At 33.8% G+C, this 16,308-nt stretch overlaps 2 protein-coding genes across 4 annotated transcripts; one reads left to right on the forward strand and one right to left on the reverse strand.

Annotated features, from left to right (window-relative positions):
* Nucleotides 1-183: 183 nt before the first annotated feature.
* Nucleotides 184-9,521, forward strand: LOC103871483 (CBL-interacting serine/threonine-protein kinase 17-like). Its single transcript, XM_009149732.3, has 11 exons — nucleotides 184-2,458; nucleotides 2,545-2,607; nucleotides 6,065-6,136; nucleotides 6,220-6,327; nucleotides 6,424-6,504; nucleotides 6,595-6,774; nucleotides 6,943-7,134; nucleotides 7,224-7,328; nucleotides 7,417-7,533; nucleotides 7,625-7,762; nucleotides 7,854-9,521. The coding sequence occupies exons 1-11, from the start codon at nucleotides 2,294-2,296 to the stop codon at nucleotides 7,908-7,910; spliced, it is 1,278 nt and encodes a 425-aa protein (XP_009147980.1). The 5' UTR covers nucleotides 184-2,293; the 3' UTR covers nucleotides 7,911-9,521.
* LOC103871487 (puromycin-sensitive aminopeptidase) lies at nucleotides 9,441-16,014 on the reverse strand. Of its 3 annotated transcripts, none has more exons than XM_009149736.3 (33): nucleotides 15,868-16,014; nucleotides 15,279-15,353; nucleotides 15,162-15,206; nucleotides 14,938-15,069; nucleotides 14,783-14,858; nucleotides 14,607-14,683; nucleotides 14,312-14,428; nucleotides 14,151-14,225; nucleotides 13,955-14,062; nucleotides 13,669-13,881; nucleotides 13,522-13,583; nucleotides 13,417-13,444; nucleotides 13,253-13,339; nucleotides 13,136-13,161; nucleotides 12,915-12,978; nucleotides 12,752-12,832; nucleotides 12,619-12,666; nucleotides 12,505-12,523; nucleotides 12,360-12,364; nucleotides 12,241-12,252; nucleotides 12,106-12,162; nucleotides 11,896-12,005; nucleotides 11,745-11,825; nucleotides 11,454-11,622; nucleotides 11,201-11,349; nucleotides 10,990-11,128; nucleotides 10,767-10,913; nucleotides 10,615-10,696; nucleotides 10,362-10,537; nucleotides 10,178-10,288; nucleotides 9,994-10,110; nucleotides 9,834-9,905; nucleotides 9,441-9,715 (listed from the first exon to the last, which is right to left on the reverse strand). In XM_009149736.3, the coding sequence occupies exons 4-33, from the start codon at nucleotides 14,998-15,000 to the stop codon at nucleotides 9,635-9,637; spliced, it is 2,652 nt and encodes an 883-aa protein (XP_009147984.2). In that variant the 5' UTR covers nucleotides 15,001-15,069; nucleotides 15,162-15,206; nucleotides 15,279-15,353; nucleotides 15,868-16,014; the 3' UTR covers nucleotides 9,441-9,634. The 3 variants fall into 3 exon arrangements, with proteins under 3 accessions (XP_009147984.2, XP_009147982.2, XP_009147985.2); XM_009149734.3 differs by lacking the exon at nucleotides 15,868-16,014 and adding an exon at nucleotides 15,512-15,755 and having other exon boundaries at nucleotides 9,450-9,715; XM_009149737.3 differs by lacking the exon at nucleotides 15,162-15,206 and having other exon boundaries at nucleotides 9,450-9,715; nucleotides 14,938-15,017; nucleotides 15,868-16,013.
* Between the last annotated feature and the right edge of the window lie 294 nt (nucleotides 16,015-16,308).

Genomic DNA, 16,308 nt, shown 5'->3' on the forward strand with positions numbered 1-16,308 from the left:
GCCATTAATTGATCTACAATGAAGATGTTGATGTTCATAGAATGAGGAAGGAGAGGAGGCGTTTTGAAGACTAAAACAAGATATTACTACCACTACCTTATTCTACACTGTCATTTATGATACAAACATATGCATCATGAGAAGGCATAGGTGTTGCGTAACAAACAATTTTACACTTAGTTTTTTTTTTGTGATAGCAAAACTGCTATACACATTGCCTACTAGTCATGTGTTTCATGAACTTACTAAGCATATCAAAAATTATTGTCATGTAGTTTTTGATGGACTCAATTGTTCTTCTCACAAAATGATCAAGTCGCCAACAAGCTCTTGGTTGTTCTCAACTTTGTATTTTATTGTCCAAAATGAGTGTTCATGACCTTCACAACTATCCATTATATGATAATGATAGTATATAGTAACACTATTTATTAAAAAATGTTTAAGCAAAACCTTATCACATATTGCACTGTAAACCAATTGTGATTAACTAAGAGAGTTTATTGAATTAGGTGTCCGACAAGATTTTATACTCTTTACATTTGAAAAAGATTCATATTAAGTAAAAAATAGTTGTTTCAACAAAATACATTTTTGACAGTAAATTGTAAACTTAAGAAAAAATAATTGTATTTATTGAAATTTTATTGGTTAAAAATTGTAGAGAATAGTTGATTACAAATAAAAACCTATCGGTAATCAAAATTTAATATTTTTTTAATATGTGCGAAAATTCTAAGACTATAACGGGATTATCAATTTTTAGAATGTAATAATGTCGAATGCTATATTCCTTTCATTCAATAATTTTAATACCATTTGGAATGAATAAAATAGAATGCTCATTAATTTGATAACAAAAAATAGAATGATCATTCCATTAATTCCCCAAAAATAAAGAATGTTCAAAAACTAATAATTTCATTATAATATTGATCATGAATAAATGGAATGAAATGTATTCCATTTTTCTCCTTACTCGATTCCTTTTATTTCATTTTTTTGTTTCACTAATTCCATTTTATAGTTACTAGTTATACCTTAAAATATACATATTTTTAAATGGAGTGACTCTTTTCAAATCACTTTACTAATTTAATATTTGTACAAATTATTTCAAATATTAGTTTATTAGATTAATTATTTGTAATAATTCCTCAAATTGGATAAAATATTTGTATACATCCCACATCCCTTAAAATTTCAGCTTACTGAAAATTATAGATTTCATCAGTAATATCTATTAGATAGGTTTTGGAAAGATTTAAGAGATCATTTATAATTAAATGTTAGTTTTAAAAGATAACTTTTTATTCTTTTTAGTATCTTAACCAAAATTTGAAATGAAAAAAAAAATTAGAATCAAAATTCTTAACAAAAAAAAAGAAACTGAAACTTTTTCAATATCATTTTCCCATTTCAGTGCCAAACAAAATATGAAAATAATAACAAGTATATATACTATTTTTACTTTTGCAACAAAATGAAAATCGAACTTAGGATGTGACTCAAAATGGAAACTCTATAGCTATGTGGATAACATATGTAGGTTGGACTCTTGCACTTCTTCCGAGCTTCTCTGCTACTGTGTCTGTCTTCCGGAGGATTCTTGAAATCTTGAAAACATTGATTTTTTTTATTTCTTTTTTGCATATTGGGCAATTTTCAAAACAGATAATTCATATTGGTGTTAGTACATATAGGTGTATAGAGACGCTGTTGGGAACACATCTGGGTTAAATGGATTAATCTCCGAAAAGTATTATATATCATTTTAAATAATTTTTAAAATTTCTTAAAAAAATCTCAAATATTTCATAATCTCCACCAAAATCTTCAAAATCCTAAATTCCCACCAAAATTCTAAAAATCCATTTAATTTCTATAAAATAAAACCAATCATGAAAAAAAAAAGAAAATGTTTTTAATCATGTTTTCTAGAAATGAAATAGTCATGGAGTAGATAAAAAACAACATCGTAGATAGTTTATTCTATTTACAAAAAAATCATCATAGAAGTTTCCATTTTTGTTAATCACGGATATTTCGAGTTTTCCACGAAAAAAAAAGAGAGAATATAAACCAATAGAATAATTGCCAGAGAAGAAGGGGGAAAGAGGAAGCAAGAGAAAAGTGGCGTGTTCTTCTCTCCAATATTCTGCCGCCATTTCTTCTTCTTTTCCTCAATCTCACTCTTCTATTTATACATACACAGAGCCACATACATAGATTCATAGCTCAATCTCAGCCTCCATTGCTCAATCCCACGACCTAGTCGGATCAGAGACTTTGAATGGTGACGAAGGGAATGCGTGTCGGGAAATACGAGCTTGGGAGGACTCTTGGGGAAGGCAACTCTGCAAAAGTTAAACTCGCTACAGATACTGTTTCAGGCCAATCCTTCGCCGTCAAAATCATCGACAAGTCTAGTATCAAACGACTTAACGTCTCTTTTCAGGTTCCCTTTTGTTTCTTGTTTTTTCGAGAGGTAGAATATGTTTTAATGGTCGATTTCAAATCTTTAATCCATCACTGTTTTGTCAGATAAAGAGAGAGATCCGTACACTGAAAGTGTTAAAGCACCCAAACATCGTCAGATTACATGAGGTAATTAATAATGTTATGGTTAGTTGTGTTTGAATTCCTTAGTTATGGTCGAAATGATTCAATAACATTCTCAGTTATCAAAACGATAGTTAAAATTCTTTTGACGATGATTTAACGTGAAACCTGTGAATCTTTTTTGTTTGCTTGCGTGGAAGTGTAACTTTCTTGAAAAGTCATTTTGATTATCTGATTTTTAATTATAACTATTTTCTAATATATTATTAGTTCAGTTCATAAACACGTAATCTCTCTTTTCACGTTGCTAAATAGCCACACTTAACGTATAATCCATTTCCTTCCAAGCCTGAGTTCCGCTGATTAATTGGCTTGACGATGGATTTGATGACCACCTGACCAATTCAATTATGAGGTCGGCCCCAAAATATTGATGATTTGAATAGTGACATGGCAATCATATTCACAATTGGCTCTATTTTAAATAGCAGTCTTTAATAAAACAAAAATGGCTGTCAAAACAAATACTGTAGTATAACATGAGGTAATTGTTTTTTTTTTGTCGATAAACATGCTTTTTTATGGTTGAAATTCTGTATGGCATAAGGAAATCTAAATTCGACCAGAAGTGTATATTACTGGGTATCCAATTGATAAAAGCGATTGGAAAATTAGCAACTTATTTATTATTATTATTAAATTAAAAATTTCTCTCTCTCTAACTTCAAAGCGATTTCCGGCGAACTTGTGTAGCCTCTCCGGTGGTCGGTTTCGACCGTCTTCACTGTGAGAGGGCCCCCTTTCTGCGTCTCATCCTCTCCTCCTTTCGCTGGTCTTCATTTGGACTTAGTATACTTGAGCGGTTGTTAGTAAGGTGGGGTGTTCACGGCGGTGGTGGTTCCGCGGTGGTCTGGGGTTTTGGTCGGGGCTCTAGCTTTATGAACCAGATCTGAGGGGTCGGATCTGGCGTGTGGACCCCAAGCTCTCCTCGGTTCTCTTTCTCAGATCCACGGCGGTGAAGAGTTTTCCGGCGAAGAGGCGTGGTGGTTCGGGTTCTGTTTGGGCGGTGGCTTGACGTAGAGGTGGTGGGTTTCTTCAGATTTGGACCTCCGGTGGCTTGCTTTATTGGCTTGTATGTTCGTTTTGAGGACGGCGAACTGATCTCGAGACGGTGGGCTGTTGGAGGCGGTGGAGGCGAGTGGGTTGCGGGGGGAGGTCTAGATCTCTTCAAGCGCTTGCTCCGTACCGGCGAATCCGACCGGATCTGGTGGTCTTTTCATCCCTTATGCGCTTTTCTATTTCTTTTCAGGCTTTCTTTCCAGATGGTGTCCCTCTGTTGCGTCTGGTGGAGTTTCATCTCTTCCTTGCTTCTCCGGTTTCCTTTCCGTCGGCAGATGCTCCATTTTCCGGCGTGTTTCTACCTTGGTGCTCCGGCTTAGGCGATAAACCACAGTCGACGTGGCACCTCTTCGGAGGAAGGTTCCGGCGGGTTTCATTCGGCGGCGGCTGTCACTACTTTTGCCTTGCACGGCCTTTAGGGTTTCTAGGTTCCTCCCGGTTTAGTAACCCGGTTATGCGATTGGTTTGGTTCTGTTTTTATTTTTTTTTTTAGTTTCTTAATTTTAACTTCCAGCTGCATGTATGTTTTAAAAAAAATATTTAATACGAAAGCCGTTTTAAAAAAAAAAAAAAGTGGGTATCCAATTGTGTATAGTTTTATAATAAATAGCTCTACCGAAACCGACCCTCCATTAGTTTTCTTATTAATAAGCAAATTTTGACGAAAATATTAAAACTTGTTTGTTTACTTGTGAAGAAGTTTTTTTTTTGTGTGTGTATGGTCAGAACTTCTTTTTGGTAATCTATGTGGTCAGAAAGATTGTACTCCTATTTATTAATTTCTCTCCTGAATGTCTTTATTCATTCACGTTGCTAAATAGCCACGCTTAAGGTATCATTAATTAATTAATTTTATGTTTATGAAATAGCTTTTCCGCTTGAGTTTTGGTCATTAATTGTGTGACGATATATTTAATCCCCTATATATTATTTGAGAAGCATTACAACATTTTTTGTAGCCACATGTCATCACTAGAATGATTCTTAGAATCATTAGAGAAATATGTTGGTCCATCTAAATATATAATAAGCTTTTTATTAAACCACAATAAATACATTATTAATGCGTTTCATTATTTCCTTAAATAAGATTACGGAATTGCCTAATGTGGCTAAAGTATATATGACAATTAATTATTTTGAATAATAAAGATTTGATAAAAATAAGTGTGTATTATAATTATATTTGTTTAATTTTAAACTATTAAAATAAATTAAACAATCATAGTAACCATATAATAAAAATTAAAAAAATTATTTATATATTATATTTTGAATTTTTAAAAACGAGTATAAATTACTAAAACTGTTAAAAGTTTCACATTCAAATTTTGTGATCTATGATTTAAAACTTTTGTTATGACATGATACAAATAATTAAAAAATAATATAAGTTGAAAGTCTCATTTAATAAGTATCAAAAATAAAAGATATATAAATATATGTATCATTTTAAATTAAACTATATGCCATATAAAAATACATAAATATCTTAATTTTGAAATTTACTTTGAACATTTTTTTGATAAAAAAAATTGAAAAAATATTGACAACTAAATTTTTTGAAATAATATAAATTACTTAAACCACTAATCCCACAGTAAAAATTTTGTTATCAAGACTTTTTGCTATAACAGATACAAACGATAAAAAAAAAATATGAGCAAAAAGCATCATCTAATAAATATTAATATTAAAATATATCTTATATATGTTACTATCATTTAAATTTAATTATATATCATATCAAATAGAAAAAATATTTTTTTTTATTTATAAAATTTATTTATATGTTCGCACCAATTTAATTATATAAGTAGTAGATAATAACTTTTTAATTATTCAATATATATTTATTATTTCATAATATGTTATAAACATATAATAATAAAATAATTTATATATATAATGTTCATCCCGCGCAAGGCGCGGATCTTAACCTAGTGAGGTATTATAAGGTAGGTCGTAAAAATTGACCATTTCATTTTGATTAATGATATTGACAATCTTCAGAACCGCCTCATATTTCGGAATGTCATAAAAAAATTAATAAATCCAGTAAAACTCGTTTTCACAATTTAAATTCGTGAAACCCATTTTGATATTTCCAATGCTTATGGGTATCTGCATGGATTATGTTCTTGTTGACTTCGATTTTTTTAATAAGAAACAAAGTGGATTCTTCGAGAGTAACGATTACTTTTCTTGCAAGCAACCTAAATAATTGGTTCTGGACATTGAATCAATATAGACTTGGTCTAATTTTTGCTTGATGATGCAAAATTTCCTGATAATTTATGGTTTCCAATGTTTTTTTCTTAATTTAATACCTAAACATATTTTAATGTCATTGATATGCCAAGTCCTTATTGTCGACCTGCAGGTCCTGGCAAGCAAAACCAAGATCTACATGGTCCTTGAATGTGTCACTGGTGGAGACTTATTTGACAGAATTGTAAGACTCACGTATTGCTACCGTAACGGTTTTGTTAGTTAATCCAAGACTGGTTTCCAAAACTATGCTATGGTCATTCTCAGGTCTCCAAAGGGAAGCTTTCCGAAACAGAAGGACGAACACTGTTTCAGCAGTTGATTGATGGAGTCAGTTATTGTCATAACAAGGGAGTTTTCCACAGAGATCTCAAGGTCGGTGGTTTACAAGTTTTCTTGACCCATGAAGGTTTTAAACTTTTCACAATATTATTGGTCACATGTTCTGATATCTAATGTCACTTGCTGCAGCTAGAGAATGTTCTTCTTGATGCAAAAGGGCACATTAAGATCACCGATTTTGGCATTTGTGCTCTACCTCAGCATTTTAGGGTATTAATTTGCCAAATATCCTTAACCTATTTACGTCAGCATTATATGAATCTACATGTCCAACATTTTTTGGGGGCTTTGACATGTTAGGAAGATGGGTTGCTACATACAACCTGTGGAAGTCCAAACTATGTCGCACCTGAGGTCCTAGCCAACAAGGGCTATGATGGTGCAGCATCAGATATATGGTCCTGTGGAGTCATCTTGTATGTTATCCTTACGGGATGTCTCCCTTTTGATGATGCAAACCTCGCGGTTCTTTTCCGTAATGTACTTCTTTTATTTCTTCCCTCCGTTTTCAATAGTTTTTTTTTGTTGCTAAATATAAATGTTTTTTTTTACCAACTTTTAATTTGTAAGTCTTTTATCTGAGTTAAAGTGTGTTTTATCAATAGATGTTTGAAGAAACATATATACTCAAAGCTGTTGCCATTTCAGATATTCAAAGGGGACCCTCCAATACCTAGATGGCTATCACCGGGTGCTAAAACCATGATCAAGAGAATGCTTGATCCAAATCCAATTACGAGGATAACAATCGCAGGTATTAAGGCCAATGATTGGTTCAATCATGACTACACTCCTTCCAGTAGCGACGATGAAAATGATGCATGTTCATTCCAAGAAGATGTAAGAAAATGTTGCATTGGTTCTTTTGAATGTTCTTTTAGTGAATTGCCTTTTTCATGAGTCTTGTGGTTTTGGTTCTGATGGTGAAGGTATCTGAAGAAGAGAAGAGCCCTGATTTTCCAACCGTCATCAACGCCTTTGAGTTGATCGGAATGTCATCATTTCTCGACCTCTCCGGTTTGTTTGAGACAGAGGTAACAGTTCAATCTTGTCCTCATGTACTTTGTTTCAAGATGTTTTTTTTTGCTCATGATAAAGTTTTTTTTTTGTGCACTGTTTCAGAAAGTATCAGACAGGCAGATAAGATTCACATCAAATAGGTTAGCCATAGATGTGCTGGAGAAAATCAAAACAACCCTTATGGAGATGGGTTTCTTCGTACAGAGGAAACACACAATGGTGAGAATCTCTTTTTCTCTTGTCTACTACTACTTGAGTTGTTGCAAGCAGTTTAAGTGGTTTCTAAAGTTGAGAACTGATCTTGCTTCAGTTAAAAGCAATCCAACAAGAGAGTAATGGGAAAGGGCAAAGCGGGTTATCATTAACGGCGGAAGTTTTCGGGATAGTCCCTTTGCTTAATGTGGTCGAACTAAGAAAGACACATGGTGATTCATTATTATATAAACAGGTAAATATTCTTGTAGCAAATAAATTTTACTTTTCTATATCTTTTCTTTAGTCTTGACATAACACATCATATTGTTTTTGTGTTGGTGCAGTTGTGCGACAGATTATCAAACGAACTAAGCATATCATCTCATGTTCAAAAGCTTTAAAAGGTAGCCAGGAGCAGGAAACAAATGTGAAACTATTCCAAATTTGGATCCGGATTGTTAGAGGATTTATGTATATAAATTATATGTTATCTTGTATAAAATTGGTACATTAGCCAAAGCCATAAAATATATTCTTTTGTAAACATTACATTGTCCCGGCCCGAATCTGTTCATTAACAAGTAATAGATTGCATCCGATGTTTGATTACTGACTAGACCTAAAGTCACTGGATTATGGTTTGATTGGCCATTAATTGATCTACAATGAAGATGTTGATGTTCATAGAATGAGGAAGGAGAGGAGGCGTTTTCAAGAGTAAACAAGCTCTTACTACCACTACCTGATTTTACACTGCCATTTGTGATACAAACATATGCATCATGAAAAGGCATAGGTATTGCGTCAAACAATTTTACACTAATTTTTTTTTTTTGTGATAGCAAAGCTGCTTATACACATTGCCTATTAGTCATGTGTTCCATGAGCTTACTAAGCATATCAAAAATTATTGTCATGTAGTTCTTGATGGACTCATTGTTTTTCTCACATAATGATCAAGTCGCCAAGATCTTGTTCTCAATTTTATATTTTGTTGTCCAAAAGGAGTGTTCATAACCTTCACAAATATCCATTATATGATCATGATCGTATCTATTTTATTAACTCATAAAAATTATAAGGAATTAAAATTTGTGTGCCGTGTTATTTATAGTTTATGCTATTGAAAATTTTAATTTTATTGATATTTATTAAATTTAATATTATAAAATCGTTTTTAATTAATTAATTAACATTTAACTAACTATTAATACTCTATGTTCTTCTAAATATTAAAAGTAATTCATAGAAAACTACAATATAAATATAAATTAGATTATATCATTTTAAACGAAAAACAAAATATATTTTTATTAGGCATATATTTTGCAAGTATAATCTAATATTAAACCAAAACTAACATTCACCTCAAAAAAATATAATGAGTTAAAATTTTAAATAAGTACTATCTTATATACAACTTTGTATTTACCATAATTAAAAATAATAAATTTATATAATATTATCATCTAAACAACCAGATGTTAATATTTCTCCAATGTTCATTTTCACAAATATATTTTTAGTTTTATAAAAAAATAGAAAACATTTAAAATAAACTAAAAATATTGCATCTCTAAAATAAGTTAAATTTAGTAAGCTATAATACTTCTATATTTAAAATACAATGTCAACACATTTTAAATTATTAATATAAACAAATAACAAACTAATCTGAAAATATCGAAAATATTAAAATCAAATATATATGGTCTATTTAAAATTTTATATAAAAAAGAATCACGCTTTTTTAGTGACCTAATCACCCTATATACATCCTAATCGCACTATATGACAACATATACGGTGCAAATTGGTACATTAAAAATGTGTTCACATTTGTAGAATAATAACAGGTAGAATATGACAACATATAGGGTGCAAATTGGTACATTCTTTCAATTTTGATTAATTTTAATTGGGGATTTATGTTATTAAACTAATTAACGTACCTTAATATAGAACAAAAACATCGTTGGGAATGAAGCGTCATAACATAAAAAAAAAAAAAAGCCAAAAAGTTCAGGGTATAGTGCTATAAAATATGATAGTTTAGAGCTAGTTTCAGTAACTAAATAGTTACGAGTAGAATTGTCTTTTAAAGGGATTTGATTCTTGATGTCTCTCAAGCAGCTAAACTCTTGGAGGCAATCTCAAAGACATTTTCAGATAATCCATTAGCTGACATTATCATTTCCAACTGCGCCTGCAAACCACAACAGATTCATCTGAACATTTTTCTCTTATAGATTATAAAGCCAACAAAAGCTAGTATGGTTTGTTGCGTCTTTGAGAAAAGAAACAAGACTGTTTTTTGCAGTTACCTTGGCCAGAGCTTGTCGGGTTTCATCGTAGCGCTTCCACCTCGAAAAGGCAGATACCATACGAGAAGCAACCTAGACTCAGACACAAGAACAGCAAGTCGTAAAGGTTTGTTTATTGTCAACAAAAGATAACACACAGGTTTAGTTTTGGGAGCCAAACCTGAGGATTGATTTTGTCTAACTGGACAACAATGTCACCCAAGAACTTGTAACCTGATCCATCTTTGGCATGGAAGTTCACTGGAGAACCGCAGAATCCTCCAATAAGCGAGTAAACCTGAATGATCGTTGTTTGTAAGCATATAACAGAGAAAGAAAGTTGCAAAATTGATTGATTCACTTACCTTGTTTGGATTGCGCATATCAAAAGCTGGGTGATCCAGAAGCTTCTTCACATTCTCCACATTGCCGGGAATGTCGGATGACGATTGAAGGAGGAACCATTTATTAACAACCTGAGATAAGAAGCCAGATAAATCTCAGTATGGAGGCAAGTGGAAGTAACTTGTGAGATATTAAGAACCATACCAAGTAATCGCCCTGCCACTTGTTATAGAAGTCAGCAAGGACGTCGTCACGGGTTTTACCCGGGTTCTGGGCAAGAGCTGCCAAAGCAGCAAATTGGTCGGTCAAATTGGTGGCCGACTTGTATTCACTCAATGCAAGTTCCACATATGATGGGTCCTCAAGAGATGCAAGATAAGCTGCATTATTTCATTTCATTAGTAACTTTGAGTAAAGAGAAGCTCGTTTTACTTAAGAATGACTAGCAAATGCAAACCTAGAGCGGTGTTCTTCAAAGCACGCCTCGCCATGTTTGGGTGGTCAAAGACATAAGCCTCTGTGCTCCTATTGTTCTCAACCTGCACAAAAAAACAACAGTTGAAAACTGTGGTCCCAAAAGATTCACTATGTAGAGAGAAGAAGACATACTATCTTTAGAAGCTCAGTTTTAAGTTGAGACGCAAGCTGCTTTCTAACAAACTTTCTAACAGCATGAACAGCATCAGGATCTGCCACGGCCATCATGTCCATAATCTCTCCCTCCCCAGGCAATGTTATTGCCTTGGCAATAAATTCCTACACAATACAAGATTACAAAGTCGTATCCTTGTTTTGATTATGTGGAGGTCCATAAGGGAATGTAGAGACATACCTTGTCCAGGCTCGAGTCAGAAAGAACGCTGCCGAGACCTTGAATGAATTTTGGGTTTAAAGCCAATGGTCTGTTTTGTTGGAAATCAGAAACTAAGTTCAGCATGAGCTTCCTTGCAAGAACTTGACCTGCCTCCCACCTAAAAAATACAGAAATACATGAATGATCGAAGAGCACAAAGAATTAAATTTGTTGTGGAAAGGCACATTACCGATTAAATTCATCTGAATCATGGGCTAGGAGGAAGAACAGATCATCATCCGAGAGATCAGTGTCAACACGAACTGGCGCACTGAATCCTCTAAATAGGGATGGAACAGGTCTTTCAGCTATATCAGAGAACACAAACTCTTCTTCTTTCTGTACGAAAAGGTCCGGAAATAAATTGAAACCACTGGAGAGTGGAGGGCGATGTAATGTAGACTACATACATTACAAAACGCACTAAGGAATTCATGACTGACCTTAGTCACTCGAAGTATTGTGCTGCTGCTAGAAATGGTCTGCCGTGTACCATCATGATAAACAGAGGAGAGTGCAATGTCTTTCCCACTTGAGTCCAGAAGACCAACAACCACTGGAATAAATGTAGCTTCTTTTGTGGGCTGTCCCGGAGTCGGAGGTATCTCCTGACTGGGAAAAATTATAAATTACAAAGCAAATCAATGTATCAACAACAAATTCAGTAGAGGGTTCGGTGTAGAAACAGTCATTTGGCAAAAAAAAAAATAGATTAGACATGATAAGAACAGAACCTGAATTTCAAAGAGAAGGTACGAGCTTCAGCATTGTAAGAGGACGCCACTTTGACCACTGGAGTTCCAGCTTGAGAATACCTAAAATATTAACATTGTACATCCTTAGTAGTGTGAAAACAAGAACCTTCACAATAAAAGTATGACTTACCATTGCAAGAAATTAGCAAAATCTGCATTGTTGGCATCACGCATAGCAGCAAAGAAGTCTTCACAGGTCACAGCTTGCTCATCATGTCTTTGAAAATAGAGATCAATACCCTGTAATATATTCACACAGAGAGGTAAGCGGAAGGAGCACGTAATAAAGACCTAACTACTGGATTCACACAAAGGGAAAAAAAGAGTATTGGAAAGCAACCTTTCGGAAACCCTCACTTCCGAGTAGAGTTTTGTACATCCTCACAACCTCAGCTCCCTGAGAAAAGATTGTACAGTCAGCTTAGGTTTCTTGCTTACTGCATATAACAGCAACATTATTATCGAAGAGCCAAACCTTTTCATAAACCTGAAACGACAACAAAAAAAGAAAACAAATCATATTATCAGAATTAATATATAAGGGACTGACAGGAAATGAAACTGCATATGAAAATTAAAATCTTAGATCCGTACCGTCACTGAGTGAGCAGAATGATGGCCGGACACGTAATCCATGTTTAGAACAGTTACGAAAACACAAGCACGTTAGATTGGAACACAATACTGAGCAGCCAAACGAAAAAGAATCCCAGACTTCTTGAGTAAATAGAAAACTTGCCTGTGTAGAAGTTGTCCATCTGTCAGAGAAAGATAAAGAGCCATGTTTATCAACACCGAACGTAACATGTACATCATAATTTTCAAGGCAAGATAAGTAACAAGAATCTCTAACCTTGATGTATGAATGTGGGCGAACAGGATGTGCCATAGGACCAGCATCCTGGAAATCAAACAACAAAGGATTTGGCCTCTAAAATAAACGAAACAAACCATGTAGTGGCCTAAAGGAGTACAAGACTACGTACCTGGGGGAATTGATAGATCCTGAGCTTTGAAACATCAGCAATGCGCTTTACAGTACGGCTTCCCATGTCAGAGGAAAACTCCTTTAAAAATTTTGAGAAGTATAATGATTAGATAGAGAAAATTTTGCAATACGCATCTTAAAATTATGAAGAATAAATGTACCTGATCTCGGAAGACAGTAAGACCTTCCTTTAGACTGAGTTGGAACCAGTCACGGCATGTCACCCTATTATCACAAATAGAGTTTAGTCATATACCAGGCCGCATAATAACAATGTCTATCTTGTGCAAGTTATTGTGCAGACAAGCATATAAGCAAAATTGGAAGATTCAACCAACAAGAACCGATCATTTGTAATAAAGAGAGGATAGATGAGACTGACCTGTTACCTGTCCAATTGTGGAAGTACTGCACATAAAACAATGACAGACACGTTTATTAAGAAAATAACCATACACAGTATAAGATTCCATAAACAGCATAATGCGCGATTACATACTTCATGACCAATAACTCCCAAAATTGCAGCATAATCTGCATCTGTTGCAGTTTCTGGAGATGCCAGGACAAGCTTGGAATTAAAAATCTGCAAGGTAGACATACTTACATGATCAAGAAGATAGAATATCAACACTGATACGTTATTATTATAAAACAAATTACATTCAAACTCTTGTTTTCCATGGCTCCCCTGAAAAGCGAACATTAATCAATTAGTTTGATTACTCTCTCGACAATAAGAAAAAGTAAAAGACTATCTGTTCATACATGTTAAAATCTGGAACAGCGACAATGTTGAAGAGATCGAGGTCATACTCAAGGCCAAACACCTAGAGGAAAAGGTTAACCCACAAAATATTCAGATTCAATACCCTAACAAATACAATATTTAAAAGAACTTTTGAAAGTACTTACATCTTCATCCCACTTCATGGCCGCCTTCAGAGAATACATGGCATGAGCAGTCTTTGGTAGATCTTCTGCAGGAGTCCAGATTTTCAGAGATACCTCCCTACCAGAGCGTGTGGTAAATGTATCATCTCTGCTGGCTAGCTGTCCAGCCACCAGAGCAAATAGATAGCATGGCTTCTTGAATGGGTCCTCCCATAAGGCAAAGTGCCGACCTCCCTACATTTCAACGAAGAGATATGCGTTCAGCAAAGACAAAAGGTGAGACAGAAGGTGTCACTATGTTGCTAACCTCTATGTCTCCTTGGGAAATAAGGTTTCCATTGGACAACAATACAGGATAAAGTGACTTGTCAGCTTCAACACGGCATGTGTACTTCGCCATAATGTCAGGACGGTCCTAATCATTGCATATTAAGAACACTATGTAAGAACATCAATTGTACTATCTCAACAAGAGTCATCTTTATATAGAAGTGGCAACCAACCTGGTAAAATGTGATTTTTCGGAAACCCTCTGCTTCACATTGTGTGCAAAAATTCCCAGATGACTTGTAGAGCCCCTACAGAATAAACATAGAATGGTTAAAATTGTTCTAGTAACAGAAGAAGAAAAAAAAAGTAAAGGAACAAATGCAGAAAAGTTTACATCAAGTGAAGTATTCATGTGGGGGTATATCTCAGTATCAATTTCCAGAACAAAGGACTCCTTGGCCGGCAGTGAAGGCAGAGTGAGATGACGAGAGTCCAACTGGTAATCCCCTTCCTAGTCAAAGATAAAGAGAGACCAGTAAGCAAAGAAAAGTGAGTTATTAAGTTTTCATAATACGGAATTGATTTTAGTATCAAACAAATATATTTGGTAGTATTTAGAGTACCAGAGTGCGCATAGAGATACAAAAAAAGAAAAAAAAAATCTGCAGGTTTAAGCATTAAGTGGATACCTTCAGAAGCTTGCCATCAACTTTGACAGAAAGTAGCTTCAAGTCATGCCCATTCAGGACCAAGGGAGCAGAGGATCCTGGGCAACAGAGTACTTGTTCAGAATGCGATGTGAAAAAAAGAGAGAGGTAAAAACAAAGCTTAAAGAAACTATTAATGTCAAAAACAAGTAAGGTACCTTTAACTCGAGGGGAAACCTTGATTAAGGAGCTCACAATTGTTTTCTCTTCACCTAGAGAGAAGCTCAGATCCACCTAAACAAACAAAAAGCTTTTACATGAGAACGATAGTGATTCTATTCATTTGGAGATTAAAGAAGGGTTGGTAGCATACAGTTTCAAAGTAGTAATCAGGCTTGGTGTAGTCCTTGAGAAATATTTCCTTAGGTGCATCCATTTCAACTTTATCCGGAACTGATTCAGTGACAACAGAACAAAACAGCCTCCTACTGCTTTGCTTATATCTCTGACATATAAAAACAAAGAAAGTATTTTAGATTTGCTGCAACAATTTTAGATTCTAGTTATCATAAGGGAAGGATATAGAGAGAGAGTTACATCAACAGAGTGTGATGGAAACTGATTCTTGGTCAAACAAGTAACCTGATGATGCAAAATTGAAGATTATACTCAATTTAGATTTAAGTAGAAGTTGAAGAAATAAAAGAAAGAAACCTGGGAAGTAAGGAAGGGAGCAAGTCTCTTTTTTGGTGAATTACGTAATGGAAGAGGACTGCTTCTAAAGGGAGCCTACAAAAGATGACAAAATTAGAGAAGAAATTAAGGGGAATTTATAATATACTTGTTACAACCAAAGCAAACTTCATCATCAAAACTATACGAGTATTCAAAGCTCGAACAAACTGAATCAATTAGCTAGCTTGTTCAGAAGGTTGAAGAGTAATCACATGAGAAGAGAGCAAAGGGAGAAGGTTGAAGCTAGCCACAGTCACACTTCGACAAGGAATTATCAATCGAGCCATAGGAATAATAAAACACCCTCTAGATTCAAATCTATTAAACCCTAGAAAACTCTCTCAACTTACAGAGAGAATCAAGAGATAGATAACCAGAGCGTTAAGGTTAAGGCTACGGACTTTATAAGGATATATGTAAATCGGATAGGATTTTAAAATAAATAAATAAAATATCGATATAACACAGCGACGCAAGGGAATAACAGAAAATAAAAGATTGATCTTGCGATTCGAGTGATGATCAAAGTCTAGGAGAATGGATCGGAGGAAGAAGAAGAGATCATTACCGAGATCCGATTATCAGATGGAAGAGGCACAACTCATTCAATCAGAAGAAGAGAAACACGGGGTACTGCTGATAGATATATATGAATAATTGATGTTTTGAGATTTTCACACACATATTAAAACAAAGTTAAACATATTCTTTTCTTTTTTTTAACAAGTTAAACATATTTTCTTGTTTATTATTTTTTATTTTACCAATAGAGTTTCACCATTTATATTTTTGCATTTTAATTTATATTTTAGTTTTTAACAAATATATTATACCAATTCTATTAAAATATAGATCGACTTTTTTCATATGTAATTTTTTTAATTTGGACTATTCTTTAAAAATTTATTAAATGTATTTTATTAAAACTAATAACACATAGAATCTTTAAAATTTAATCATAATATATTTTAATATCTTTTCATTTTAAATATAAAAATATATATTTTTT

Source organism: Brassica rapa, chromosome A06, assembly GCF_000309985.2.
Source record: "Brassica rapa cultivar Chiifu-401-42 chromosome A06, CAAS_Brap_v3.01, whole genome shotgun sequence".
In the NCBI taxonomy this organism is placed as follows: domain Eukaryota; kingdom Viridiplantae; phylum Streptophyta; class Magnoliopsida; order Brassicales; family Brassicaceae; genus Brassica; species Brassica rapa.